We start from the raw sequence: 13777 nt of genomic DNA, 5'->3' as shown, positions 1-13777 counted from the left end.
GGAGAAGCCTGTAGCCAGCCAGGTTGGAATGTGACCATGGACAGGCACAATGACCCTTTCCCAGGATCACTTTCTCGGGATGCCCTGTGTGGCCACGAAGCAGCTCCGGGCACGCTCCGATACCTCCACGTTCCTCACCTGCTCCACTTCTGCCATGGAAGAGGGAATATCTTTAAGTTACTCAAGGTCATTGGGATGCAAACCCATCCCGAACAAGGCTGTGGAACGTGGGAACCCTCTGACAGAAGCCAAAATACGGGAAAAGGAAGGAGAATTGTGCCCTGGGCAGCAGGAGCAACACACCAGATTGAAGGATTTCCCTAGAAACCCTGCGCTGCAATTCCAGCTTCCCTCCAACTCAGCACGCATCCTTCTATCCAAGACATCTCCCTGTGCCTTCCCAGTGCTCCCTTCCCCCTCTGCCCTGCCTCCAACCTCTTCCCTGCCTTCCCTGCCCCTCCAGCCTCTCTGGAGCCTCAGGAACGCAGCTGGGCAGGCCATGGATACCAGACCAGTTCTTCTGCTCTCCTGCCAGGGGGCATCCATAGCATTCCTGCCCTGGATTCACATGGAGATTTTCACTTCCAGGAGCAAAATCCCTCAGTGGCTCCTATCCTGTTATCAAATCAGGGAACAGGGAAGAGTTGGAGTGACAGGGAACCACCCAATCCTCGTTGTTTTCCTCTTATTTTTAGGCTGGGATTTCATTCCCACAGAGCTGTTTTCCTTGAATCCTGGGCAGCCTCGTACCTGTGACATTCCCTGCTCCTGGAAATTATTCCTGGAAGGGCTGCCACCAAATAAAACTCCTCCCTGGGGTATTGCCATGCCATTTGGTTATTTCAGCCCCAACGCATCATCCAGTTAATTTTAGATTAACGAGAGATGAATCCCGAAGAAAACGCGCACCCAAATTCCGGTGTGCGATTCCAGGCTGATGGAAGTTTTCTGGGATAAAAACACTCACTTGTTGAGGTGACACCTGGCATCTGGCTCGTGCCAGGGGCTGCCAAGTGTGGTCGTGCAGGAATGTTGTCCCCAACAGCTGAAAATGTCCCCAGCACCTGTGTCCAGGGTGGACACACATGAGCTGATCCTGCCTTTTCTCTTGGAAAAACTCAAGGAAATGATGTGATGGAGCCACAGCAGCCATAAAAATCCCAGCAGGATTGGGATTTTCAGCCTATCATCAAATGGAGAATCCTTATGGCACCCTGGTCTGGCCATGCTACCAATGCCAACCATTCCCAGGAAACTCTGGGATTGCTCCATTTGATCCCTAACCCTGCAGAGGGACAGGAACCGGGAATCAAAGAGCTCAGTTGTAGCCCTGGCTGGGGAGGAGGAGATTTGAGCTGGGGCACTACAGAGCCTGCAGGCAGGAGGGTATTCCTCAGTGGGCAGCTTTCCCAGTTTTCCCAGATCCTGGGATGTGCCTGACATCTGGATTCAATTCCCTCAAAGCAAGGACCTGCGACGTTTTAATCCCGTCGGCGGCTGCAAGTCTCGGGGAGAACGAAAGCATCCAGTGCATCCCCATATTCCTTTCCATGCCCAGTTTGAAATCCCATTTCCTGGGCACTGCCATGCACCTAAAGCCGCACTTTCCCGCTATTTTTACTGGGATATATTTAGTGGAAGACGCAGAAGACTCGAGGACGGGATAAATAGGATTTTCCACTCCAGGCTTTTCCCATACATGTTCAGTGGGACCCCTACACGAGGTTGTTTACTGGCCATGAGCTGTGTTTAACATTCCACTCCTGGATATTTATATTCCGAGCCAAATTCAGAGCAGGATTCTGGAAAATGAGCAAAAGTAGGCGATGACCCAACCAGAGACCATTGGGGTCATCCCAAAACTTTAGGAGCCACTCCGGAATCCAGCGTTTATTTGGGATGGTGCCTATAATTAGCTGCCACTCAACTCCTTTAAACAGCCACAAAAGAATCAACTCTGATTTTCCTGAAATCCATCCTCGAACGTTTTGGAATTCTCTGGAGGAAAGGTAAAATCCACCTTTGAACATTTTGCAATGAGTTGCCTCGACCTTCCCTGCTCGGGGCAGAAAAGCAATTTCCATCTTATGAATATGAATGAGAGAGCAGCAAACATGGATCAGCCAATCCAGGGATATCATTAAACACAACATCTCTTTTTTTTTTTCCAGGGATTAATGGAGCAAGAAGCTCCAGTCGAGTCCAGCTCCCGTGCCAAGGGTTGTTTGTTGGAGCTGATGCTGTTGGGATCAAAGTCTATTTTCAAACACAGATTTGTAACTTATGCACAGGCACGTTCCTGCAGGAATCAGACACGCCAAGAAAATTCCCATAAAAGTCCTTCGGGAAGAGGGAGGGAGGAGGGAAGAACTGGTTTGGTTGTTTCTTTAGAGCTTGGGGGGATGTTTGAGTAAGAGGAGATCTCTTCTTGCATTGTTTGGGAAGGATTTTTAGGCTGGGTTATCCCTGCCTGAAGCCAAGGTTTTTTGGGAGGAATGAGAAGGTTTTTTGGGGAATGAGATGGTTTTTGGGGGAATGAGAAGGTTTTTGGGGGAAGGAGGAGGTTTTTGGGGGAATGAAAAGGTTTTTGGGAGGAATGAGAAGGTTTTTGGGGGAATGAGATGGTTTTTGGGAGGAATGGGAAGGTTTTTGGGGGAAGGAGATGGTTTTTGGGAGGAATGAGAAGGTTTTTGGGGGGAATGAGAAGGTTTTTGGGAGGAATGAGAAGGTTTTTGGGGGAAGGAGGAGGTTTTTGGGGGAATGAGAAGGTTTTTGGGGGAAGGACGAGGTTTTTGGGGGAAGGACGAGGTTTTTGGGGGAAGGACGAGGTTTTTGGGGGAATGAGAAGGTTTTTGGGAGGAATGAGAAGGTTTTGGGAGGAATGAGAAGGTTTTGGGGAGGAATGAGAAGGTTTTGGGGAGGAATGAGAAGGTTTTGGGGAGGAATGAGAAGCTTTTTGGGGGAAGGAGGAGGTTTTTGGGAGGAATGAGAAGGTTTTTGGGAGGAATGAGAAGGTTTTTGGGGAACGACAAGGTTTTGGAGGAATTAATAAGTTTTGGGGAGGAATGACAAGGTTTTGGGAGGAATGACAAGATTTTTGGGAGGATTCTGTCCATGGAATGACACTTCAAGTGGTCTGGAGTGGCAAGAATCCACAAACAAGGATTTTCTCCCCCTCTCCTCTCCTTTTTCAAGCAATTTTTCACATGATAAATAAAATTAAATCAGTGTTTTCTGCCTTGCCTGCAGCTGTTGTCCCCATCAGCTTGATCCTCACATCCTTTTCCTTTTTCCCTGCTAGGGCATTGGGATGAGATGGATTTAAGGTCCCTTCCAACCCAAACCATTCCATGATTCTGCTGCCCAAACTTGGCCAACTCCAGGGCTGGTTTGGGCTGAAATCCCCCTCCCAAATGTGAGGGACACTTGGAGGAGACACAGCTTGGGGAGGGAGGGGGGGGTCAGAAAAAGGATCCTCGCTAAGACCTTGCAGGAATCCCTAAAGCCTTACAAGGACAACCCTGCAAGAGAAAACCTCATCCAGACAGATTTTTGCTCATTACTCAGCCTGGCTTCGTTTTGCCTCGGGTGAAATTGAGTCTCTCCCCTGTCAGACACTGCCTGGTATTTATTTAGTTGCTAACAACCATCAGGATCCACACACACCCCTTCAAAAACACCCTCCTGCTTCCTCCCTGACTCAGCCACACCTCACACCGCCCTGGGGGCGATTTGGAATCGCCAACAGTCCCAAACTTACCTGAAATGCAGAAATAATTCAGCTTTAAAGTAGGAAAACCTGAGATTCCTGTCCTGCGTTCCCATGTTTCTGTCTATAGTCAATTATCAATTACATCCTAGTACAGCTCCAGGCTTGATCCCAAGAGAAAATTCCTTATTTTCTCCCCAAAGAAGGCACAAGAGAAGAGGCTGAGGGGAAGGTTGGAACTTCCCACTCAGATTTTGGGAATGTTTGGAAGGTTTTAGGTTGCACCTCAAAGCAGAAGCCTCCAAGATCTGCTGGATCTGGTTGGGTTTTGAGTAAAAAAGCAAATAAATCAATCAAAATAAAGGCATGGATGATTTCCCTGGCCACTCCACATCCCACATTCCCAGCGTATGGAATAATCTGGGTATGGCAGCTCTAAAAAGCATTAAAGGATTGCTGAAGCTTTTCAGAAGAACAGATCCCAATTAACTGAAAATCCAACGATCCCTTCCCCTCACCTTCATTTTAAAAGCATTTTGGGTAGGGTGGCAAATTTGGGATGAGTTTTATCAGCACAATTATGGCTGGGAAGGCTGTGAATGAATTCTTTTGGCAAAACTCTTCCACCATCACAAGTGGGAGGACAAAACATCAGCTCGTCAGCCGAGCTAAATCTGCTGGGGGAGAGACTGCGGAGCTGAAATCCCATTTTTTGCTGCAGAGTTAGAGAGAAAAACCCCGAAAAATCAGTTTATCTGGGACTAAAAAAATCTATGGTCTGCTCAGAATATTATTGAATTATTGGGATTTTCTCCTGGGACTTTATTTCAGCTGGGATGAAGCCAAACTTTAGGTTTTGGGTTCATCCTGATTAAGCACAGACAGAGGAAAGAACAATTTGGACACAGCTCAATGAGGCTCACAAGTGCTGCTGATGGATTGGGAAGGCTGACGGGAATATTTGACCGCGGTGCTTTTGAAAGTTTAAAAAAACCTGGAGAGTTGGGATGAGAAAGCCTGGAAATCACAATTCCATCAGCACCATTCATGTGTTTTAATAAAAAATTGGAGGCTGTTTGCTGGGTGTGCCTCAAAATCCCACGAGTCCAGCAGAGCCTGACCCCTTTTAAGGAACAAGTTGAAAAGTCGGGTGAAAGAAAAGCTGAACTTTAAGCCCAGGGATTTCCCTTTTTCCCTTGGAAGATTTCTGTTAGAATGACTGTTGATATTTTAGTTTCACGACTGCTTTGTGGGAGAAACCATAACTCAGGGAATTTTTTTCTCCACATGAAAAGGTTGTCCAATTAAAAAAAATAAAGAAAATAAGAAAATCCTCTTCCCTGAGGGCAGATTTTCTTGTCTGAACATTCCCATCTGAACCCAGAACTCCCTCAGGAAAAAAACAATCCTGAAAAAAAAAAACAGGTTCAGAGGGTTTTTGGGAGGAATGAGAAGGTTTTTGGGGGAATGAGAAGGTTTTTGGGGGAATGAGAAGGTTTTTGGGAGGAATGAGAAGGTTTTTGGGGGAATGAGAAGGTTTTGGGGAGGAATGAGAAGGTTTTTGGGGGAATGAGAAGGTTTTTGGGGGAATGAGAAGGTTTTTGGGGGGAATGAGAAGGTTTTTGGGGGAATGAGAAGGTTTTGGGGAGGAATGAGAAGGTTTTTGGGAGGAATGAGAAGGTTTTTGGGAGGAATGAGAAGGTTTTTGGGGGAATGAGAAGGTTTTGGGGAGGAATGAGAAGGTTTTTGGGGGAATGAGAAGGTTTTGGGGAGGAATGAGAAGGTTTTTGGGGGAATGAGAAGGTTTTGGGGAGGAATGAGAAGGTTTTTGGGGGGAATGAGAAGGTTTTTGAGGGAATGAGAAGGTTTTTGGGAGGAATGAGAAGGTTTTTGGGAGGAATGAGAAGGTTTTTGGGGGAATGAGAAGGTTTTGGGGAGGAATGAGAAGGTTTTTGGGAGGAATGAGAAGGTTTTTGAGGGAATGAGAAGGTTTTTGGGAGGAATGAGAAGGTTTTTGGGAGGAATGAGAAGGTTTTTGGGGGAATGAGAAGGTTTTGGGGAGGAATGAGAAGGTTTTTGGGGGAATGAGAAGGTTTTGGGGAGGAATGAGAAGGTTTTTGGGGGGAATGAGAAGGTTTTTGAGGGAATGAGAAGGTTTTTGGGAGGAATGAGAAGGTTTTTGGGAGGAATGAGAAGGTTTTTGGGGGAATGAGAAGGTTTTGGGGAGGAATGAGAAGGTTTTTGGGAGGAATGAGAAGGTTTTTGGGAGGAATGAGAAGGTTTTTTGGGGGAATGAGAAGGTTTTTGGGGGAATGAGAAGGTTTTTGGGGGGAATGAGAAGGTTTTTGAGGGAATGAGAAGGTTTTTGGGAGGAATGAGAAGGTTTTTGGGGGAATGAGAAGGTTTTGGGGAGGAATGAGAAGGTTTTTGGGGGAATGAGAAGGTTTTTGGGGGAATGAGAAGGTTTTGGAGAGGAATGAGAAGGTTTTTGGGGGAATGAGAAGGTTTTTGGGAGGAAAAAAAACAGGTTCAGAGGGTCACTGCCTGTTTTTTGCTCTCCTCCCATCCTGGAATTTCAGGGATGGTCCGACCTGGAACAGATCCAGGCTGGAGAGGTCAAATTCCAGTTTTGGCCTGGGCACCCATGGAAAGCATCCAGCAATGCCAGGTGAAGGGGAGGCTGATGAATAATTCATAAATGCAAATGAGGTGACATCAAGCAGGATGCTCTGGTCATGAGGTCACACAGGAAATGCCCCACTAGCAAATTGCTTTTAATCTCAGTCTAATAAACCTTAAACCCCACTTAGTTAAGCCTCAACTAAAGAGGTGTTACACAGGAAAACTCCTTTTTCTCTTCCTTCCCCTCTCCAGAGAAGGGAGCTCAGGCCAGGCGAACAGCAGGAAGGAGTTTCTCCTTCAGAAAAGCAGGAAAAGCTTCACCTCAGCTCTGTAGATCCCTTTAATCCCCAGCTTTAAGGACAGTTTCCCACCCAGCCAGTCCAGCTCGTTCTCACCCCCACCCAGGGCACTGAAATCAAACAAAAACAACATTTGAAGAGGCTTTGCACACTTTGGCTTCCTGGCCCTTGGAAATGCTGGTTTTGGGGGATAAAGCACATTTATTTCACACACCATCCAGGAATTGCAATTGTGAGGATTGAGGCAGGAGCAGCAGTGGTGTCAGAGCAGGGCTCAGCCCACCCCAGAGGTGTTTGTGAGAGCAAACACAGCTGGGCACGGCCCCGAGCAGCTGCTGCAACGCAAACACAGCCAAACAAATCCAGCGTTTGCCAGCCGCCGGCAGAAATTGCCAAAGGAGGGGATTACACAACGCAGGGGATGCTGTAAAGTGATTTTCAGTACCTTAAAGTCGAGGCTGTTCAGGCTGACGACGTCATCGTCCTTCTCTCGGCGCTTCCTCTTCTGCGAGAAATGAAACACAAGGATGGGTTTGGGCTCAGAAATTTAACTTTGAAAGGAAGCAATGTGGAGATATTTCCTTTCTTTACAGCCCCGGCTAAGGGTGATAACTCAAAAGTGAAAAGTTCAAGGCAAATGCAAAGTGGGTTTTGTTATTTAAGGAAGTTTTTCACCTGATGGATACCTGGCAATTAAATTATTTGTCTGGAAGTTTCTTTCCCTGCACTCCCGTAATTGTGGTTGGGAATTAAATCTTAGGGAGGAAGTGGCAGCAGGGACCACTGGGAAACGATTTGGGATTCATTTGAGGTCATAAAAATCACGGGATAATTTGGATTGAAAGGGATTTTCAAGCTCATCCAGTTCCAACCTCAGCACCTCCCACTATTCCAGGCTGCTCCAAGCCCTGTCCAGCCTGGCCTTGGACACTTCCAGGGATCCAGAAATTCCTGGATTTTGTTTTTAATTTTTTTTTTGATTTAGGAGGTCCCTGCCTGTGTGTGAGGGCTTTGGGATCACCCATTCCTTTGGGCATGGCCGTAGCCGCAGAATTCCTGCTGGGAATGCAAGGGGCTAAAAAAACGAGGCTTTTTGTGGGAGAAAGATGAAGTTTTTGGCTTGGGAATTCTCAGCTCTTTTCCCTTCCCAAGGAGAGCACGAGTGGAATCATGATCAAAGATCTTTCCCACTATTTCTGCGATATCTGGAATATTCTTTTATTATCATCCCGATGATGGAAAATCAGTTGTGGCCTCATCCTGGCCAGCCTGAAGCTGGAAAATCCACGGCTCACGAGTCCCTCGTGGAACAAGGAGCGGATTTTTATCTCGAGTTGGACCCTTTTCCCTTTCCCAACGAGTCAACTTCATCCCCTCCATAAGGAAAAAAGAAATCATTTTGGATTTTTATCTCGGTCCCCACGTTATCAATTCGAGTCCAGACACGGATGGAGGTGAGAGGAGGAGCAGCCTCCCCCTGCAGCTGCAGACTCTGAAGTTCAAGTTTCAATTCTGGTGCCCTCCCACTGCAGCACTTTGGCCTCTTGGCAGGAGCAAAGGTGCAATTCCTGTTTTCTGAGCATTTAAAAAAGTGTTCAAGCACTGAAAGAGGCTTTCAGTGATGACAGAGCTCTGTTGGAGCTGCAATTTGGAAGTTATTCGAATAAAAATATTCATTAAAATTCGTTTTAAATGTTTTAAACCAGCCCAGTTTCCACATTCCTTTGAGAGTTTGCTGCTGCTGAGCTGCTTTGGAGGACCCTCAAACCCCCTTTTTGTGTTTAATTCTCCTTTTTTAGGGGGTTTTTAGGCTTTTACTTTTTTTTTCCTGTCCACACCATGCTATTATTTAATAATAAATATTACATTTTTGTGTTTATTTCTCCTTTTTTAGGGGGTTTTTAGGCTTTAACTCTTTTATTTTGCCTGTTCACACCATGCTATTAGTTAATATTAAATACTAAATTTTTGTGTTTATTTCTCCTTTTTTAGAGGGTTTTTAGGCTATAATTTTTTTTTGCCTGTCCACACCATGCTCTTAGTTAATATTAAATATTAAATAAGATTTAATTCTTGAAATGGTGCTGTTTAACGGAAGTTCATTTACTAATCCCTCGTATTTTGGGTTTTTTTTTTTCGGTTTGGGTGCTGTGTTTTTTTCCTCAGCTCCAAGTGGATCCAGGGATAAAGTTCACTCACTAATCCCTGATATTTTGGAGGTTTTTTTTTTTGCAGTTTGGGTGCTGTGGTTTTTTCCTAAGTGGATTCAAGCAGAAAATTCCTCAACGATTTCAGTTTCTCTGGGTTTTTTTCTGAGTTTGCAAGGATGAGATCCCAGCTCTGGCACGTGAATCCCTTCCTTGCCGGATTTGCTAAAGCAGAGAGGAAAAAATTCCCACATCAGACCCTTATTTCCCATATTTCTGACTCTGTCCTTTTCCAACAGAACCTCTGGGAGCCTGGAGGACAAAAGCAATCACAACCCTTTGTTTTTCCTTAGCATCAGTGAAATATCCAGGCTTGGCTTTTTATGCTCTGGCCACACCTTTCCAGGTGATTTTTCCCAGATGGAAAACGAGGATTTCAGGAATTCTTTAAGAGAAGAAAAGCTGCAATAGAGACACTCCCACCCCTTTTTGGGATTTATTGGTTCTTTATGGGGTGGAGGATTTGAGGTCTTTACCATAAAGCTCCAGCCCAAACCCAGACACAAAGGGGAGGCCAAACCCGTTGTTTTCCAGCTGGCGAGACTCGGAATTCCATTGGCTGCATCCCCATTTCCTTCGCCCAATTTAGTTCTGGACAAAATCTTAGACATTGTACTCCAGAGCCAGCTGGGTCATTCCTGGGCTGTGCCAGATTCCAGGGAAAACGCCTCAAATCCAGAGGTTTGGAGCCATGGGATGGAAAAGCAACTGAAAAGTGCTGCTTGCTCCCATTGCTGTAATGCTCCCGCTCATTCCCCTTCTCCCAGCCCCCAAATCGTGGGGAAAAAATTCCTTTTCCCAAAGTTATTCAAGTGGAAAAACCTTCAGGTCCAATTTAAGGGTTTTGTGGAGCAGAATTTTAAATAAAAATGTTGCTCAGGAGGGGAAATGTAAAATATTTTGGGATTTTATTTTGAGCAGGGCTGCTCATGGCATTTAAGGATTCCAAGGGAAGCTCCAGGAATGCTTTTGGAAGGATGGATTTGGATTTTAATTGGAAAACAAGTCCAGTGTTTTTCTCTCCTCCTTATTTTTTTTTTTGCCTCAATCCAGGATATTTTGGTTTTGAGGGATCAGCCTGGTTTTTGGTGCTTTTTTGCCCACCTGGAATCAGAAACCCCAATGAGGTTTTAGGATCATTAAATCCACCAAAGCTCCAGTGCCTGTTTCCCAGAAATAAACCCTCAAAAATGAAAGGGAATGAAGGAAAACATTCCATGAGGAATTTTGCTTCCAGTCAGAGCAAGTTTAAACCCAAACTGAATTAGATTTTTCTCAGAATTATGTAGAACAAGCACTGGTCATTCCCTTAAATTCCATCCCACTTTGGAGGGCATGGAAAAGCCTGGCTTAGTCTGACTTTTCCCAAGGCCAGGATTTTTTTTTTCCAACCTTTTGGCCAAACAGCTGCACAAACTCTGGCATGAAAAGAGGATTTTTGGGACTGGCAGAGGAATATTTGGTGGTTTTAGGGCAAAAAAACCCCCCCTTTTAATTTGTGTTGTTGGAGCACAGAATTTTCAGATTTGAAGAAATCTCATTTTTAAGGCTTTGTAATATTTCCAAAGCTGGGTTTAAAGGAGTTAAAAGTTTCCAAAATTCAGCAAAACTCAAATTTACAAGGGATTGTGCTTTTGGTTGTGCTGGCAGCTGGATCAGCTCCTCCCAAAATTCCAGGGGTTGGGTTTGGGAAGGGAAATCTTCCAGGTTTGCTGACTGAGGATGGGATCACCACATCCAAGGGCAGCAACGAGCTTTAGGATGGGACAGGATCTGGAATTCCTTAAAACCCTCAGTGCTTCAAGGACAGACTTCCTAAAGCACCAATTCCAAAGGGAAACCTTTCCCTACCTGCTCTAGGGCTTGGGATAACAAAGGATGGAAAAACCAGAGTACAAGGCCTACAGCAAGAAACCCAAAAATTTGCTCTGAGGAGCTTCTCCACACCAATAAAATACAGATTTTTTTTTTTTTTCCCATTTAAGGAATTTAAAAAAAAAACCCCTCATTTTATTTCCACACCTTGCCAGGGCTAAAACATGTCAGAAAATAGGGAATTTAGCAAGGAAAACACAGTGTCCAGAACCTCCTGCCTTCCTTAATCCCTGGGTGCAAGAAGCAGCCTCTGGATGAGCTCAGGAGCCTGGGAAGCTCAGGAATTCCACAGAGGAATGTGTTGATTTTCCCAGGAACCTTCACCTGGGAATTCCTGCTTTTCCAGCTGTTTCACTCACCAGGGTGAAATCCCAGTGTGGGCCTGGAGTCAGGAATGTGAAGGAGCTGCCCCGTCTCAGAGGGTACCTGTGAGCAGAAAAAAAAATTAATAGCATTAATTAATTAATTAATTAAATAGTTCCTAGGCTGCTGCAGCATTGAGAAATTCCATGTTTTCCACTGGATCAAACACCAGCAGCTCCCAGCACAGCAAAAACAAGGAATGGGGGAGTTTTTGGGAAGGAGGAAGCCAAAGGATTGCCAGCGTTCCCCAGCAAAATTTGGTATTTTGGATTCAAAATCCTGATTTTCTGCAATATAAAGAGGCTCTGAGCAAAAACTTCCCACTGGGAATTGCAGGCTGCTCTTTTTGATGATCCCAAAAGCTCCAAAAAAGAAGGAAAGAACAGCAATAATACAAAGTAATCATAATTTACAGCCAGGTTAACGAAGGTGGAGTGAAAGGAGGCAACAACAGCACCTTTGACAAGGCAGCCTTGGAGCTTCCCATGAAATTCCAGCCAGGAATTGAGCTGGGGGCTTTCCTGGAGTCATTCCCTACCCAAGGAAGATGAAGGACGCACAAAGGGCCGTTTGTAATCCCAGCTTTGAACAGGGCTGAGCCCGAGCGGAGCCGTTCTTTGAACCAGCCCCACTTGAGCAAACAAATTCCACTTCCAACTTTCACTGTCTGCTGGCTTTCAGGAATTTTTCCAGCCATAATTTTTTTTTACAGCTTATTCCAGCTGTAAAATGGAGGAGTTTTTGTCTCTTGTTGAGTTTCTGGAGGTGGATTTTTCATCCCAAATGGGCCAAATAATATTTTCCAGTGTGTTTTTTTTTGTTGGGGGGGGGGGGGGGGGGGGGGAGATTCCCTCTTTGTTGTCTGGGATCTCCTTCATCCTGAGATCCCACAGGATTATCAAGAATTTGGGAATAACAGAGGGCTGCAAATCCTTTGGATTTCAGGGATTCCTGCAAATTCACCTCACGGGGTGTTCAGCGTCAGCTTCTCCCTGTGGGAAGAGAAATCCCATTTGTCTGGAAAAGGCTTGGACAGGGTGGGGAAGTCTGGATCGGGATTTAGCAAATCTAAATCCAGCACCCAGAAAATCCTTTCTGTACAACACAGAACGAGAGAAATATCGTGTGAAGGAATAAAAAAATGCTCTTGGTGACGAGGTGAACGTTCAACGTGGCAGCTGAGGCCTGTCCCAGTGAGTTTGGCAGCACTTTTCCTCCAGAATTCCATGGTTTTGCTGCTCCTTTGCTTTTTATCCGCCTGTTAACACCCAGGATGCGATTTTGCTTCAAATTCAACGTTGAGAAGAAATCTAAAGAAGCTGAGCTGGTTCTGTGCTCATCCCTCTGGGAAGGATCAGTGTCCAGGCAGGTTTTTTGGGATGAATCGAAACTCCTGTGGCACCTGGAACCAAAATGCCAAGATTTCTACTCGCTCCATTCCCAAATTATGGGGAAGGAATGTGTCTGATCCATGTAAAAAACTGAAGCAAAAGGACCATAAGCACAAATTCCAGCTTATTTAAAACCAGAGGAAGCTTTTCCTTGGATCACACAACCTCCAGGTACTTTGGGATCAGCCTTTGGACACCATCCCTGCGGCTGTGACGCTGCTCCAGGAAGGGAAGTGGCATTTCCAAGAGCTGCATTCCACAGAAACTTCTGGAAGGGAACATTCTGCAGGATTTAGAAGAGTACATTCTGCTCAGGAAGAAAATCTGGGAATAGGATTTCTTTGGAATTTAAAATAGAGCCATTTTTTTTCCTCAGGAGAACGAAAAATCCCAACGTTTCACCTGAGGAAATTTAGGCGTTTGATGAAATCTTCCTTGATTAGAGATGGAAAGATAAAGAGAATTAATGGTCTGCCAGCTGTGCCATGCACAGCTCCAAAGGCAGAAGGGATGGAGCCTCAGACTCTCAGGAAGGAAGGAATTTGAATTCTGGGATGAAGAATATCCCAGGAATCTTCATTTCCAACCCCAGCAGCAACCAAATCGTGGCCTGGAAGCCCCAGGAGGCTGGAAAACCATTCGAAGAAGCTCCCAATCATCAATATCAGGATGATACAGCCACTATTCTTCCATGAAAAAAAAATGACCATGAGAGGAATTAATCTGGGAACTTCATCATTTTTAGTTGGAGGGAGGAGGTGTCTGATGGGATTAAGGTTCAAAAATCCCCACAGTTCTTCCAGTCGTCCACATGAGCTGGAGAGAAATTCCTCCATCTCAAACTCCAGCACCTGAACGTTGTCCCTTGGTCACTCAGCTGAGGAGGAAATGCAGTTAATCCTTCCCAGAAAAGGTGTGGAATATTGGAATACTGGAATTTAAAAGTTCCCTTCAGTCCTCAAACCTCAAACCCCAAACCCCGATTTTCTGATACACCTGAGCCTGTCCAGGCAGAGGATTCTGTTCCAGAGCAGCTGCTCCTTCCTCCTCCTCATTTAGGAGGCGCCGGAATGATCAGAGGGATGGGGCAGCTCTGCTGGGAGGAAAGGCTGGAGAATTGGGAATGTTCAGCCTGGAGAAGCTTTAGGGTGACCTAACTGTGGCCTTCCAGGGGGAAGGGAGCTAAAAAAAGATGGAGAGGGACTTTGGACAAGGCATGGAGGGACAGACTGGAGCCCCTCTGCTCTGTGCCAGGCTGGGAGAGCTGGGAATGTTCCCCTGGAGAAGGGAAGGATCCAGGGAGAGCTGAGA

General features: G+C 45.6%; 1 protein-coding gene across 2 annotated transcripts in view; it reads right to left on the bottom strand.

The window, feature by feature from the left end:
• NET1 (neuroepithelial cell transforming 1) overlaps positions 1–13777 on the bottom strand; it is a 47457-nt gene that overhangs the window by 13523 nt on the left and 20157 nt on the right. Inside the window, exons 1-3 of one of the 2 annotated variants that reach the window (XM_032105787.1) lie at positions 11533–11621; positions 11072–11138; positions 7076–7135 (exon numbers count right to left, since the gene is read on the bottom strand). In XM_032105787.1, coding sequence (XP_031961678.1) covers positions 7076–7135; positions 11072–11138; positions 11533–11606 — 201 coding nt within the window. In that variant the 5' untranslated portion in view covers positions 11607–11621. Of the gene's footprint in view, positions 1–7075; positions 7136–11071; positions 11139–11532; positions 11622–13777 lie in introns of those variants that run through there. The other variant, XM_032105786.1, reaches the window with a different exon arrangement.

Source organism: Corvus moneduloides, chromosome 4 (genome assembly GCF_009650955.1).
Source record: "Corvus moneduloides isolate bCorMon1 chromosome 4, bCorMon1.pri, whole genome shotgun sequence".
Lineage (NCBI taxonomy): Eukaryota > Metazoa > Chordata > Aves > Passeriformes > Corvidae > Corvus > Corvus moneduloides.
This window is presented reverse-complemented; position numbering and strand designations above follow the sequence as displayed.